Source organism: Panthera leo, chromosome E2 (assembly GCF_018350215.1).
Source record: "Panthera leo isolate Ple1 chromosome E2, P.leo_Ple1_pat1.1, whole genome shotgun sequence".
In the NCBI taxonomy this organism is placed as follows: Eukaryota; Metazoa; Chordata; class Mammalia; order Carnivora; family Felidae; genus Panthera; species Panthera leo.
This window is the reverse complement of record NC_056693.1, coordinates 15221968-15235496: the sequence shown is the minus strand read 5'-3', so window position 1 is coordinate 15235496 and position 13529 is coordinate 15221968. Positions and strand designations below refer to the sequence as shown.

Sequence of the window (13529 nt, the reverse complement as noted above, 5' to 3'; positions counted from 1 at the left end):
TGGAAGGTAAGGAAGAGGCAGGGTGGGGCAGCCACCCTGAGCAGAACCCCCTCCCAGCAGCCCAGCAGGCCTCCTGTCCACCCCTGCCACCCCCTCCCGGCCTCCACTCCTGCCCCCCCCCCCCAACCCTCCAGGGGGAAGAGGCCTGGGGCAGAGACCAGAATGGAAACTCTGGGTGGAGACAACCAGACTCAGAACCTGATCTGCCACCCGACTGTCCCCCAGGCCTCCCAGACTCTCTCCATCCCCACACCACGTGAGACACCCTGGGGGTGGCAGCGGGCGGCGCAGTTTGGGGGCCAGGACCTCACACAGGGAGGCCGGACAGCTGCGAGGCGGGTGGGGGTGGCTGCAAGCACCCCAGTGTTCAGAGGAGAAGAGGGAGGCAGAGAGTGGGGCACCCTCTCAGCCAAGGTCCCACAGCAGGGAAGCAGCCCGGGGCTGGGCCGGGGCCCAGGTGGGGGCAGGGCTGGTCACCAGGACTTCCGGTAGAGAGGACAGGGGGCCCGAGGCCGGGGCACCCACACCCGGGAGCCGGCGTCCCCGAATCGAATCGTGGGCTCCACCTGTCTCCGATCTCAGGTTCGGGGTGTCCCCCTTGGCTGCCTTGCTCTCCACGTGCTCTTGGGGCCCAACGACTCGTCCTTCCCCTGATGTCTTCCCTGGGGCTGGATGTGTCTTCACAAGCCGCCAACCTGCAAGTCCAAACTCGACTGTGACTTCGCTTGGGCCCAAGTGTCAGCAGTGGATCTGTTATCAGTTGATGGCGGGCTCGTTTCTCAGAAGCCAGGCACGTGCGCGCACATGCCGGAGCCCCATTCTCTGGTGTGGATCATCTCTGCATCGGTTCTGGAATAATACTTTCAGGAGCACTGTTTCCATCCCCAGTGAGTCGTGACCGTGCCTGTGTCTCAGTCCTCGTGCTTTTTCCTGAGCGATGCCTCGCATTCCGAAGACGCACAGGTTGTAACAGAATGAGGGTGGGATTCGAGAACAGTCCGGACCTGAGCAACCCCCACCCCCACCGAGTTACCCTGAGCCCCAGAGACAGCCAGCCCCCCTCCGCCCACCCTGCCCGGGACAGCGCTGCCAGTCTGGGCGGCCCGTGGCCACCGTGTCATGTGTCCCGGGAGTGGAGAGGGGTGGCCAGCAGGCTGAGTCGGAGGACCTTCGCCCTCCTGCAGGGAACAACTCTGGCGACTGAAAAGTAACCCCGTGTACCCACCGTGCTTGTGGGCATTGAAACCCCCAGGCTCTCTGCCAGGGTCAGCGTGTTGGGGACTTTGGGCCGGTTTTGTACACGGCGAACATCAGTCCGGGGGCCGCTTTGGTTTTGTTTTGTTTTGTGGAAAGATTTTGGTTTTGAGGTGATCTCCACGCCCGGCGTGGGGCTGGAACTCCCCACCCAGAGATCCGGGGTCCCAAGCTTCAGGGAGCCAGCCAGGCGCCCCGTGGGGCTGCTTTGGGTTTGTAAGTGAACCTTCCAAGGAGGAGAAAGACACTGCTCAAATCTGACTCTTTCTTAAGCGGTGAATCCACTGGAAACTTACACTTCTATTTCTGGATGGAATACATTTCCCCAACCCCATCACCCCCGAGGGAAGCATTTTCTGTCATGCTTGCTTCCATTGATAAACTGAGTTCGTTAAACTCTCTTACGTATTTTCAGCCGCATGTGGGACTTTAGCTTGTGTTACGTTTTAAGTTTTTCCATTGTCCATAAATTCTTCTAAGCCATAAGTAATTTTTCACTTCACACCAGATTTAGCAGTGCAGGGACTTGCTCCCTCCTCTTCCACCTTTGCCTCCTCCTTCCCTCCCTCCCTCCCTCCTTCCTTCTCTCCCTACCTTCCCCTCCTCTCTTCCCCCACTTTTCTTCTCCTCTCCCCCCTCCCTCCCCTACCTTTTTTTCTCCTCCCCTCCCCTTTCCTTCCCTTCCCTCCATCCCCTCTGGCCACTCTCCTCATTTCCATTCCCCTCCCTTCCCCTCCTCTCCCTTTCCCTCTCTTTCCCTCCACTCCTCTCCTCTCTCCTCTCCTCCCCTCCCTTTCTCTCTTCCCCTTCCCTGCCTCCCTTCCTCTCCCTTTGCCTACCTGAAGGATTGGGTCCTAGAGTCTTTCAGGTGGGACAGCACTGCTTCTTGTGGGTGGGGATCTGGGTGGCCCTAGTGGGATGAGGGGGTGCGATTCCACTGTGGTGTCAGAGGCAATGGGTGAGGAGGGTGCTTGGAGAGGGTGGTCCTCAGGACCAGGGTGGGGGGTGGGTTGGAGAGGAGAAATCGGAACGTGGCTTTGATTTGGCGTCAGGCTTTCTTGGTTTCCTTGGCCTTCAGTTTGAAATGGCTCCTCAGTCTTCCTTTGTGTTTCAAGACCTTGACACTTGAGAAGCTTGGAGGCGGATGTACCCTCATCGCCAGCTACAGGTGAGGCACTGTTGGCTGAAGAGCCACAGAAGCGACAGCGCCTGCCTCCTCCAGCTGCCTGGCCCCTCGCGTGTCCCATGGCTGGTGAGTGGTCTTGGATCACGTGACTAGCGGAACCTCCCCGGCCTCCCCTCCCCACCGTAAAGTTACCCATTTGTCCTGTGTCATCAGTAAGCATTTTGTGGGAAGCGCCTGGAAATTTTGCAAAGCTCACGTTCTTCAGCAAACTTTGATCATTTCTATCGTTTCCTCCTGCACATCTGCTATAGACTGAATGTTTGTGGCCCCCAGATTCCCTTGGTGAAACCGCGTCCCCAGGGGAATGGTATTTGGAGATGGGGCCTTTGGGAGAACATGAGGTCACGGAGGCCGAGCCCTGGTGAGCAGGGGTTGGTGTTCTTCTAAAGGGACCCCAGAGAGCTCCTTTGTCCCTGCAGCCATGTGAGGACAGAGCAAGAAGGATCCATCTATGAACCAGGAGTCAGGTTCACACCAGACGCCCGATACGCTGGCGCCGTGATCGTGGACGTCCCAGCCTCCAGAACCACGAGAAATAAATTCCTGATGTTTGTAAGCCGCCGGTGGGTGGGATTTTTGTTATAGCAGCCCCGACAGAGTAAGACCACATCAGTATGGACCCATGGACTCATGGGGCTGTCCAAGGAGCCCCAGTGCTGTGAACGCTTCCTCCTTTCCCGACCCAGGAAGCTGTTCCAGGCGATGAGGGGCTGTGGGGCAAGCTGAGGGCAAGGTGCCGGTTAACAGCACCCCCCCCCCCGGGGGGATATGTGTGATATTCCTTGCACACTCTCCACTACCCAAAAACAGGAAAGGACAAAAAAACAATGGTTAAACTGGTAAGAGTCTCCACCAGTTTATAAGAAACAGGCAATCCCATCCTGCCTAAAGTCCAGGAACTCCTTACAGTCTTTTTTTGTTTTTTTAATGTTTATTTTTGAGAGAGAGAGAGAGAGAGGGAATGGGGGAGGAAGACACAGAATCCAAAAGCAGGCTCCAGGCTCTAAGCTGTCAGCATAGAGCCCATCGCAGGGCTTGAACTCACGAACGGAGATCACGACTTGAGCCTGGCTGCTTAACCAACTGAGCCACCCAGGGGACCCTGAACTTCCTACTGTCTTAATGTTAATGCTTTGCTAGAGGGAAAAACAGCCTTAGATTGACAATAGGTAGGCCTCCAGTAAGACTGTAAGCATGTGAAAGTCTCTTTGGAAACTCTCTTGACTTTATCTACCCGCCCCCACCCCGTAAAACAGTCACCCCCCCCCCCACATCTGCAGCGGCCCACGGGTCCTGTCCCCGTGCTTTAATAAAATCACCTTTTTGCACCAAAGACCTCTTCGAGAATTCTTTCTTGGCTGTCGGCTCAGGACCCCATGAGCCCCCCGTCACCCCAAAACTTCATCCCTGGCACATCTCATGCCTTCCCATTTGAGCCTTGGAGACAGCCTTTTCTACACATTTCTTTCGCAGAGAAAGGTGCAGTCCTTAGGAACCAAGATCTGGGCACAGGCTCCGCTCCCAGGCCTTGTCAGGGGGACAAGGTAGGGGATGTATGAACGCAGACACGTATCTATCCATCGGAGGGGAGGCAACACGGGACGTCTGCCCTCCAAGGAGTGTTCCCGCTGGGCCCGAGACTTGAACTGATGTATCAGGCGGACAGGTTACCTAAGTTTTACGTCACACTAGAGCCCTCAGCAGGAAATGAAGCCTCGAGGGGATGGCTGAGCGCACTGTGCTTTTATATTAAGTTGAAGGACAGAGGCAACTGTGGAGAAGTAACCCAGCCGTTATGCGGGACGCTTGGAATCACTTTCACAGGGCCTGTTTGCATCGAATTCTCTGGGTCTCAACTCAGGATGAGAATGTCACTCTCCTACTGGCACACGGTAGGTATCTGTCACGTGAGAGTTTTTATCTCCTGTTTTCAGGCAGCAAATGGGAGGGTAGAAAGCCCTTCTTCCGCTGTTTTGCAAGGGCTATTAGTTCAAAATAATCCTTATGCTAAAAGGGCATATTTGGGGGTGGCACGTTTCGCACCCTTCAACAAACACGTTTCTACATCCGTATTTCTTTCGCTTTGGGTGTAGAATACTCACCAGTCACAGACGGGCAAAGGCTGCATTCCTACCTGGCCCCTGGTCAAATTCATAGAGACACAAAGTAGGAGGGGGGGGTGGAGTGGGGGGCGGGGGGCCGGGCAGTTAGTGTTTAGCGGGTCCAGTTATAGGTTTGCAAGATGAAGAGAGTTCTGGAGACGGATGGTGGGGACGGCTACACAACAGTGCGAATGTATTTTGTGCCACTGAACTGGACACGGGAAAAATGGTTAACATGGTGGGGCGCCCGGCGCGGGGGGGTGGGGGGTGGGGGTGGGGGGTGGGGGTGGGGCTCGGTCGGTTCAGCGCCCGACTCTTGGTTTGAGCTCAGGTCATGATCTCACCGTTCGTTTGTGGGTTCGAGCCCTGCATAGGGCTCTGTGCTGGCAGCTCAGAGCCTGGAGCCTGCTTGGGATTCTGTGTCTCCCTCTCTCTCTGCCCCTCCGTGCTAATGTGCAAGCACGCGCATGTTCTCTCTCTCCCCTCTCTCTCTCTCTCTCTAAATATATACAAAAAAAATTTTTTTAATTAAAAAAAGGGGAAATTCCACACATCCCCATCCCCACACCTCCTCACCTTCTTGCTTTAAATACGCCCCTGCCCACTGCCTCCTTGCAGACAGCCTCCCCTCTGCTGTCCTGACCGCTGCTCCCTTGGGGCCTGTTCAATAAACTTCCGTCGCCTTTGTTCTGCCTCAGGTGAATCCTTTCACCTCCATGCCACTGGCTTCCACGTGATCCTCACCCACGTTTGGGGACCCCCATCTGATCGAGAGACAACCCATTTAGACACCACACGTATATATTTTATTTTATTTACTTTAGAGAGAGCGCACAAGCAGGGGCGAGGGGAGAGGGAGAGACAGAGAACATCTCAAGCAGGCTCCGTGCTCAGCACCGAGGCTCAACCCCATGACCTGAGCAGAAACCAAGTGTCTGACGCTCAACCGACTGAGTCACCCATATTTTTATATTTTAACGTAATAAAAAAGATGTTAAGGAGACGCAAACCCCCCACCCTACCCCCACCCTCCAAAACCCCTCATGAAATACCACCAGTCAGGTTCATGGTCATTTTCCCCTTTCCACGCTAGAACTCTTCCCTCTGAATGTCACAGAAGAGACTCGCCTTCTGTGGTGGACAACCACCCTGCAGTCACTCCCGCAGGGACCCTTTCCTCCCCAGCACAGACACCGCCACCGACTCCCCTGCTGGGGCTGGGTTCCCAAGGTCCAGCCGCCCCTCTCCCCTCACCCCCACCCTAGGTCCTGAGGACCACCCCCTTCTGAGCGCCCTCCTCACTCACTCCCTCTGACACGACAGCAGCTGGAAGAACGTCCCCTCCCCTCGGCCAGCTGCTATCCTGCCCCATCCCTCCCCCCACCAAGAGGCAGCACCTGTCCCCCCACCTGATGGCCCAATCCCTCAGCCAAGGAAGGAGAGCAAAGGGAAGGGAGGGGAGGGGAGGGGAGGTGAAGGGAGGGAGGGGAGGAAAGAAGGAAAGGTGGAAAGAACAGGTCACTGGACTCCCACCTCAGGCGTGGAAACGGACCCCTTATTACTTGGAAATGATCCCTTATTACTTGGAAGAACTGAGTGGACGATGGGAAACACTTCAAATTTAATACATGGTCGGGGTGGGGGGGGCACCTGGCTGGCTCAGTCCCTTAAGCACTCAACTCTAGATTTCGGCTTAGGTCAGGATCTCAAGGTTCATGGGTTCCAGCCCCACCCCCAGCTCCTCCCGACAGTGCTTGGGATCCTCTGTGTTCCTCTTTCTCTCCATGCCTCCCTCTCTCTTCCTCCATCTCTCAAAATAAATAAACTTCAAAGCAAAAAACACGGTAAATCCCACATGCGGCTGAAAATACGTAAGAGAGTTTAACGAACTCAGTTTATCAATGGAAGCAAGCATGACAGAAAATGCTTCCCTCCACGTGATGGGGTTGGGGAAATGTATTCTATCCAGAAATAGAAGTGTAAGTTTCCAGTGGATTCACCGCTTAAGAAAGAGTCAGATTTGAGCAGTGTCTTTCTCCTCCTTGGAAGGTTCACTTACAAACCCAAAGCAGCCCCACGGGGCGCCTGGCTGGCTCCCTGAAGCTTGGGACCCCGGATCTCTGGGTGGGGAGTTCCAGCCCCACGCCGGGCGTGGAGATCACCTCAAAACCAAAATCTTTCCACAAAACAAAACAAAACCAAAGCGGCCCCCGCACTGATGTTCGCCGTGTACAAAACCGGCCCAAAGTCCCCAACACGCTGACCCTGGCAGAGAGCCTGGGGGTTTCAATGCCCACAAGCACGGTGGGTACACGGGGTTACTTTTCAGTCGCCAGAGTTGTTCCCTGCAGGAGGGCGAAGGTCCTCCGACTCAGCCTGCTGGCCACCCCTCTCCACTCCCGGGACACATGACACGGTGGCCACGGGCCGCCCAGACTGGCAGCGCTGTCCCGGGCAGGGTGGGCGGAGGGGGGCTGGCTGTCTCTGGGGCTCAGGGTAACTCGGTGGGAGTGGGGGTTGCTCAGGTCCGGACTGTTCTCGAATCCCACCCTCATTCTGTTACAACCTGTGCGTCTTCGGAATGCGAGGCATCGCTCAGGAAAAAGCACGAGGACTGAGACACAGGCACGGTCACGACTCACTGGGGATGGAAACAGTGCTCCTGAAAGTATTATTCCAGAACCGATGCAGAGATGATCCACACCAGAGAATGGGGCTCCGGCACGTGCGCGCGCGCGCCTGGCTTCTGAGAAACGAGCCCGCCATCAACTGATAACAGATCCACTGCTGACACTTGGGCCCACAGCGAAGTCACAGTCGAGTTTGGACTTGCAGGTTGGCGGCTTGTGAAGACACATCCAGCCCCAGGGAAGACATCAGGGGAAGGACGAGTCGTTGGGCCCCAAGAGCACGTGGAGAGCAAGGCAGCCAAGGGGGACACCCCGAACCTGAGATCGGAGACAGGTGGAGCCCACGATTCGATTCGGGGACGCCGGCTCCCGGGTGTGGGTGCCCCGGCCTCGGGCCCCCTGTCCTCTCTACCGGAAGTCCTGGTGACCAGCCCTGCCCCCACCTGGGCCCCGGCCCAGCCCCGGGCTGCTTCCCTGCTGTGGGACCTTGGCTGAGAGGGTGCCCCACTCTCTGCCTCCCTCTTCTCCTCTGAACACTGGGGTGCTTGCAGCCACCCCCACCCGCCTCGCAGCTGTCCGGCCTCCCTGTGTGAGGTCCTGGCCCCCAAACTGCGCCGCCCGCTGCCACCCCCAGGGTGTCTCACGTGGTGTGGGGATGGAGAGAGTCTGGGAGGCCTGGGGGACAGTCGGGTGGCAGATCAGGTTCTGAGTCTGGTTGTCTCCACCCAGAGTTTCCATTCTGGTCTCTGCCCCAGGCCTCTTCCCCCTGGAGGGTTGGGTGGGGGGGGGGGCAGGAGTGGAGGCCGGGAGGGGGTGGCAGGGGTGGACAGGAGGCCTGCTGGGCTGCTGGGAGGGGGTTCTGCTCAGGGTGGCTGCCCCACCCTGCCTCTTCCTTACCTTCCAGAACCTTCTTTCAGCATTCTCCCTCTGACCCCACCCTTCCCATCCTGGATTCTTCTTCTGGAATCTTGGACTACGGAATCTTGGGCTGTGGGCCTGAGTGGAGGATCCCACGTCGCTGCTCCTGGGTCAGGGCGCGGCTGGGTCCCAGGACGGCCCCCCTCTGCCTCCCCTGACCCGAACGTGGCTGGGAGAGCGGCAGCCATTCTGGGAGGAGGAAGGAGACATGGCGTTGAGGAAGAGAAGCAGACAGGGCCACCCGGGAGGGAGGGAGAGTCCGAGCCAGAGGGCCAGGGAGAGACACCAGGGCATTCCCAGGGACAGAAGAAACAAGGCAGAACCCGCCAGAGTTGAAGAAGGGCAGAGACACTCACCCAGGGATCGCCCGGCCGTGCGCCTTCGGGCAAATGGCCTCCCGTGTCTGAGCCTCTGTTTCCTGGTCTGTGAAGTGGGGGTGAGTGATCCCCTTCCCCGCTCGGCTAGCGGTGAGCGCCCGGGGAGGACCTGTGCGCGCCAGGCGCCCAGGGCCTCAGACCAGGCGCTGGTGTCACTCCTTATTCGTCTTTCAGGCGCACTTGAGGAGCCCGGACCGTGTACCAGCCGCTGCTCTAGGCCCCGGGAGACGCGGCTCATCAGGCACACGTCCTGCCCCCCGGAGCCACGCGGGCACAGTGTTGTCCTTGCCGGGGTCACCGTCACGCGAGGGAGCGTGAGCTGGAATTTCGGGGGACGTGTCCTCAGCCCAGGGCGCAGGTCCCAGCCTGGGAGAGAGGGGTCCCCGCTTCCAGGCCCGGGTGGGCCTCTCGGGGCCCCAGATGTCCAAGATAAAATGGGCAAAGACCCTTTCCTCTGTGCCAAGCGGCAGGGACATGGCCCGGGATGGATGGTGGCCCCTGGGGGCCCTCTGTCCTTGGTGGTTCGTCCTTAACTGTCTTCAGGATTCTTAGCTCAACGGAGGGGGCAGGCGGTGGACGGGGAACCCTCAGTGAGTGGAGGGAAGTCCCGGGTCCAGCAAGAAGGCGCTGGGCCGCCGGGTGGCCCCAGGGCCAGGGTCTGTGCCAGGTGTGGGCGGTGGGTGTGGAAATGGCTGGGGGTGAGTCAGCGGGGGCTGCCACGCCCTGCTTCTGCTTCTATTTAAGGTCCCAGCAGCCATACCCACCACCACGCCTGTCGCCCCAGCGTCCCAGCCATGGCGGGAAGCTCTGTGAGTGCCTTCGGGGGGCGTCGGGGCCCGGGGGGCTTGGACCCAAGGCGGCACCGGACTCGGGGAGGGGCTGGGCCTGGCTGAGGTGTCCCGCCGGGAAGGACAAAGTGGGTGCCAGGGTGTGCTACCAAGGGTCTGGGCTGTGGCTCCCGGGTGGACCCGACCCATCCCCATGCTCCCATCTGCCTCTCTGGATTCTCCCCTTCTCCGTTGATCCCTCGTGGTTGGCTCTCCCGCTCTTTGTCTGGCTCTGGCTCTCTCTCCTTGGTCTCTGGGCCTTTTCTTCTCACGGATTCTGCCGATCTGGGTCCCGGATGCTTTCTGCCTGGGGCCGACCCACGTGTGTCTCTCGTCCGCGCCCCTGGTTCCCTCGGACTCCGGACTCCCCGCCGCTGAACCTGCAGAACGTGCCCCACAAGACGTCGCTGCCCGAGGGCATCCGGGTGGGCACCGTGATGAGGATTCGCGGCGTCGTCCCGGAAAAGGCCGGCAGGTGAGACCCCAGGCCCCAGAGGTAAGGCTGGGAGGTGTCCAGGCTCAGCTGGCTCAGACTTCTTGCAGCCCAGACACGAGGGCACCAGAGCCACCTTGGCCCACAGGGTCTTAGACTCCCCGGGCCATCGCTGACCTTCTGGAATCTGAAGTCTTCGCTTACTTGTCCCGTGACTGTGTAGCTGGGGTCCCTACGTCTCCCTAGGGATCCGGGGCTTCCAGAGCCATCCCAGGGCTCCCATCTAGAGTCCTATGGCTCCCAGTCTGAATGCCAGAACCCTGGAAAGAAGTCTTGCGATCTGGAGGTGCCCTGGGCACCTGGGAGGCCGAAGCGGTCGGTCGTAGGACTCCCGGGTCTGGGAAGGGCAGGCTTCCTGGGAATCTGCGGTGCCTGCAAACGTGCGGGCCCGTGGTGCTGTGCCCAGCCCTCTGGCAACGGGGATGCCCTAGGAACAGAGAGCACCCTGGCCGTCAGCATCGTGACTCCACGGCAAACGTTAGAGGCTTTGGAAATGAGGGGCACCCGGGGCCATAGCATAGTGACCCTCGCTAGGTGCACGCGGGTCCAGGGTCCCTGGAGCTTTTGGACGCCCTGGAGGGTGGGTCCCTGGCCACCGGCCCACAACCCTTCCCCCTGTGGCGTGGGACGTTCTCCGGTGCCTATGAATTGGCACGGCCTGGCGGTGGGGAGTCCTGTACATTGGTCCCTGATCTTGGTAGGGTGCTTCTTGGCCTGTGACCTTTATCCTCTCCTCCCTCCCCCCACTACCAGGTTCTATGTGAACCTGCTGTGCGGCGAGGGGCCGGGCGGGGAGGCTGCCCTCCATTTCAACCCGCGGCTGGACGAGTCCACGGTGGTCTTCAACAGCCTGGAGCAGGGCACCTGGGGCCGGGAGGAGCGCGGCTCAGGCATTCCCTTCCAGCATGGGCAGCCCTTCGACGTGCTCCTCATCGCCACCGAAGAAGGGTTCAAGGTGAGTCCCTGCCACCCACAGGCGCGGGCGCCCAGACCCCCGCCCCGCCTGCAGTCCAGGCAAGCCAGGAAGGCTCTTGGTGGAGGTGGGGGGGCAAAGGCCCGGCCAAGGCGGGGCCCACGTCCGGTCCGTCCCTCTTCTTCCCCTGGCGCAAGCCCACGTGTGCCCGAAGGCAAGGGTGTGGCCGTGGCAGGGACCGGGCGGCAAGGACCCAGCGCCCGGAGGGTGGGTGGCCCCTAGCGGGAAGCGGGGCCCTGGTGTCCCGGAGCAGGGGCCCCGATGGCTGGGCGACTGGGCCGGGACGCGCGTGTCCTCGGGGAGTGGTCGCTGCACAGCGTCCAGCGCCCAGGCCCTTCCCCACGTTCAGTGCGAGCGGCCGGAGGGAGGCCGTGGACGCCGCCGGCGGGGCCGTAACAGCCACCGCCTTAAGCGCGCGTCCGCGCCAGACAGGTGGCCCAGGTGAGGACCACGACAAGAGGTACGGCCATCGGGGCGCCTCTCGGCCCCGGGGACTCGGGGCCCCCGGCCCCTGACGCCCCGCCCCCCTCGGCCCCGCAGGCGGTGGTCGGCGACTCGGAGTACCACCACTTCCGCTACCGGATCCCGCCGGCGCGCGTGCGCCTCCTGGAGGTGGGCGGGGACCTGCAGCTGCAGTCGGTGAAGATCTTCTGAGCCTCCGGGCGGGCGGCGGGGTCGGGGGTCGGGGGTCCGGGGTCCGGGGTCCCGGGCGCGGGAGGGCAAATAAAGTTTCAGTCCGCGTGTGTGCGCCCCGTCTGTGCCCGGGTGTCCTTCGTCTGGACGCGGAGAGCAGGTTCAGAGCGGGGAAGACCCTGACGAAGGATCACAGCGATGCGGCGGCCGGGGCGGGAGTGGGGCCCCGCGGCCTCGGAGGGCAGTGTGTGGCCTGGACGCCTCCGGAGGGCCGCGATCGGGTGGGGGTGGGCGTTGGCTGGTGTCCAGCGGCGCTTTGCGGGACGGCCCCGCCCGACCCGGCGGTCGTGCGGTGGGGACAGCTGATGGGGGTTTGGAGCGGGCTCAAGCTCCCCTCGGTGCCCCCTCTGCGGAACATCGGAGCTCCGAGCCGCTGCGTCTGCAAACGGGCGAACGAGTCCCCGCACGTCTGGTCCCTGAGACCCCGAAATGGTGGGGACGGTGCCTGGGCCTGTGCGGGCTCCGCGCGCCGCTGCCCTCCTCGTCTCACCTGTATCCCCGCTCTCCCGCCTGGGGTGCGGGGAGCGGGCCTGGGCGGGGTGGGCGGGGCAGCGGATGGGGCGTCGCCGGCCTCCCAGCTGTGGCGGAGTGGGGACAGGCTCCCGCCCGTGTCCCCGGGGCAGACGCGCACTGAACCGGCAACTCCCGGAGGAGCTGCGTGGGGACGAGTGGGGGGAGGGGTGGCGCGGTGGGGAGGCTGGGGGACACCGCGACCAGTCCTCTGGGTCTCTGCGCGCTCACGAGCCCCCTTCCCACCTTTCTTTCTACCTGTGCCCCTGGCCCTGCCCGAGCGACAACCAGGGAGTCGGGGTAGTGGGCGCTCACACGCAGACGCCCAGTCACCCCCCACCCGCAGTGGTGCATTTCTGGTCTTGGGCTGAGTCGCCACCCTGCAGGACCCGTCTCTGCAGGACCCCGCCGTGTGGTAGCCTAGCTCCAGCGTCGCATGATAGGCTAGGATCCAGAGCCCGGGACAATCCCCACCCACGCCCCAGGCGGGCTGTCCCACGCTTGGAGCCCGCCCCAGAGGTGACAGACCTCCCTTTCCCTGGGCCGCTGTGGGCTTTGCAGTCCTCACAAGCAGAGGACCGTTCCTGACCTGACAGGAAGCAGAGCGTAGGGTCTGAGCCTTTTCAGGACCCATTTTCTGCCCCTGAGATCCTTCCGGGGAAACCACCCTCCCCATACCGAGCCCTTGAGACCGTCTCTCTGGGTGGGATGGTGTAAGGAAGGGTCCCCTCTTGCAGTGGTGGACCCGAGAAAGTCTGAATTCCCCTCGTTCCCCAGGGCTCATTGTTGAATGACTTAGCATTCATTTTTATTCGCCAATGTCAAGTACTTGTAATTAACAAAAGTGTTTCTAGAGATAACACATGGGTAGGGTGTAAATTTCCACAGATAGCAGTGGAGAGAAATTGTAGTTATTGGCACAACTGGCAAAGGTGGTCCGAGCGGTGCCTCAGTGGCTCAGGTAGTTAAGTGTCTGACTTGGGCTCAGGTCATGATCTCCCAGTTCAGGGAGTTCAATTCTTCCCCACCCTCCTCAAGCTCTGTCCTGACTGCTCAGAGCCTGGAGCTTGCAGCCCACTTCGGATTCTGTGTCTCCCTCTCTGTCTGGCCGTCCCTGGTTCGTGCTCTATCTCTCAAAAATAAATAAACATTAAAAAAAAAAAAAAAAAGGGTGGTGGGGTCCCCGGATTAGATGGTAGTGATCTATCCCTGTTAATTTCTTGATTTTCACCTTTGCCTTAGAGTGGACAATCAGGAGAATGTTCTTGTTTGTGGAAAACACACAATAGAGTATTTGAAGGTGATCAGGAAACATGTTGTCAACATACTCCGGAATGGGTGGTAGGAAAAAAAATTATTTTAATTCTGTATGCCAGACAGAAAAGAGTCTCCTCCATTTTTTTTTAAGTTTATTTATTTTGAGAGAGCCAGAGAGAGACAGAAACAGAGAGCAGGAGTGGGGGAGGAGCAGAGAGAGGGGAAGAATCCCAAGCAGGATCCTGGCTGTCAGCATGGAGACCCAGGTGGGGGGTGGGGGGTGAGGGGTGGGGCTGGAACTCCTAAACC

At 60.1% G+C, this 13529-nt stretch overlaps 1 protein-coding gene and 2 long non-coding RNA genes across 6 annotated transcripts; 2 read left to right on the top strand and 1 right to left on the bottom strand.

Moving 5' to 3' along the window:
• The first annotated feature begins 17 nt into the window (after positions 1–17).
• On the top strand, positions 18–3226 carry LOC122208648. Of its 3 annotated transcripts, none has more exons than XR_006197314.1 (4): positions 18–256; positions 583–963; positions 2370–2506; positions 2860–3226. It is a non-coding gene; the product is annotated as an uncharacterized LOC122208648 (long non-coding RNA). The 3 variants fall into 3 exon arrangements; XR_006197312.1 differs by having other exon boundaries at positions 2333–2506; XR_006197313.1 differs by lacking the exons at positions 2370–2506; positions 2860–3226 and having other exon boundaries at positions 583–1662.
• A 3955-nt stretch (positions 3227–7181) lies between these two features.
• LOC122208753 lies at positions 7182–7949 on the bottom strand. The gene is made up of 2 exons (XR_006197350.1): positions 7817–7949; positions 7182–7490 (listed from the first exon to the last, which is right to left on the bottom strand). It is a non-coding gene; the product is annotated as an uncharacterized LOC122208753 (long non-coding RNA).
• Positions 7950–8073: 124 nt separating this feature from the next.
• On the top strand, positions 8074–11636 carry LOC122208752 (galectin-7-like). 2 transcript variants are annotated; one of them, XM_042920187.1, is made up of 6 exons: positions 8074–8526; positions 8642–9057; positions 9212–9276; positions 9681–9769; positions 10541–10742; positions 11301–11636. In XM_042920187.1, the coding sequence occupies exons 2-6, from the start codon at positions 8952–8954 to the stop codon at positions 11412–11414; spliced, it is 576 nt and encodes a 191-aa protein (XP_042776121.1). In that variant the 5' UTR covers positions 8074–8526; positions 8642–8951; the 3' UTR covers positions 11415–11636. The 2 variants fall into 2 exon arrangements, with proteins under 2 accessions (XP_042776121.1, XP_042776122.1); XM_042920188.1 differs by having other exon boundaries at positions 8642–8825; positions 11301–11632.
• Positions 11637–13529: the final 1893 nt, after the last annotated feature.

Excerpts from the sequence above, each read along its gene's own strand:
- LOC122208752 (XM_042920187.1), top strand. The coding sequence starts at position 8,952 with ATGGATGGTGGCCCCTGGGGGCCCTCTGTCCTTGGTGGTTCGTCCTTA. Across the intron at positions 9,058-9,211 it reads CGGTGGACGGGGAACCCTCA|GTCCCAGCAGCCATACCCAC; the intron begins GTGAGTGGAGGG and ends CTTCTATTTAAG. Across the intron at positions 9,770-10,540 it reads GTCCCGGAAAAGGCCGGCAG|GTTCTATGTGAACCTGCTGT; the intron begins GTGAGACCCCAG and ends CCCCACTACCAG.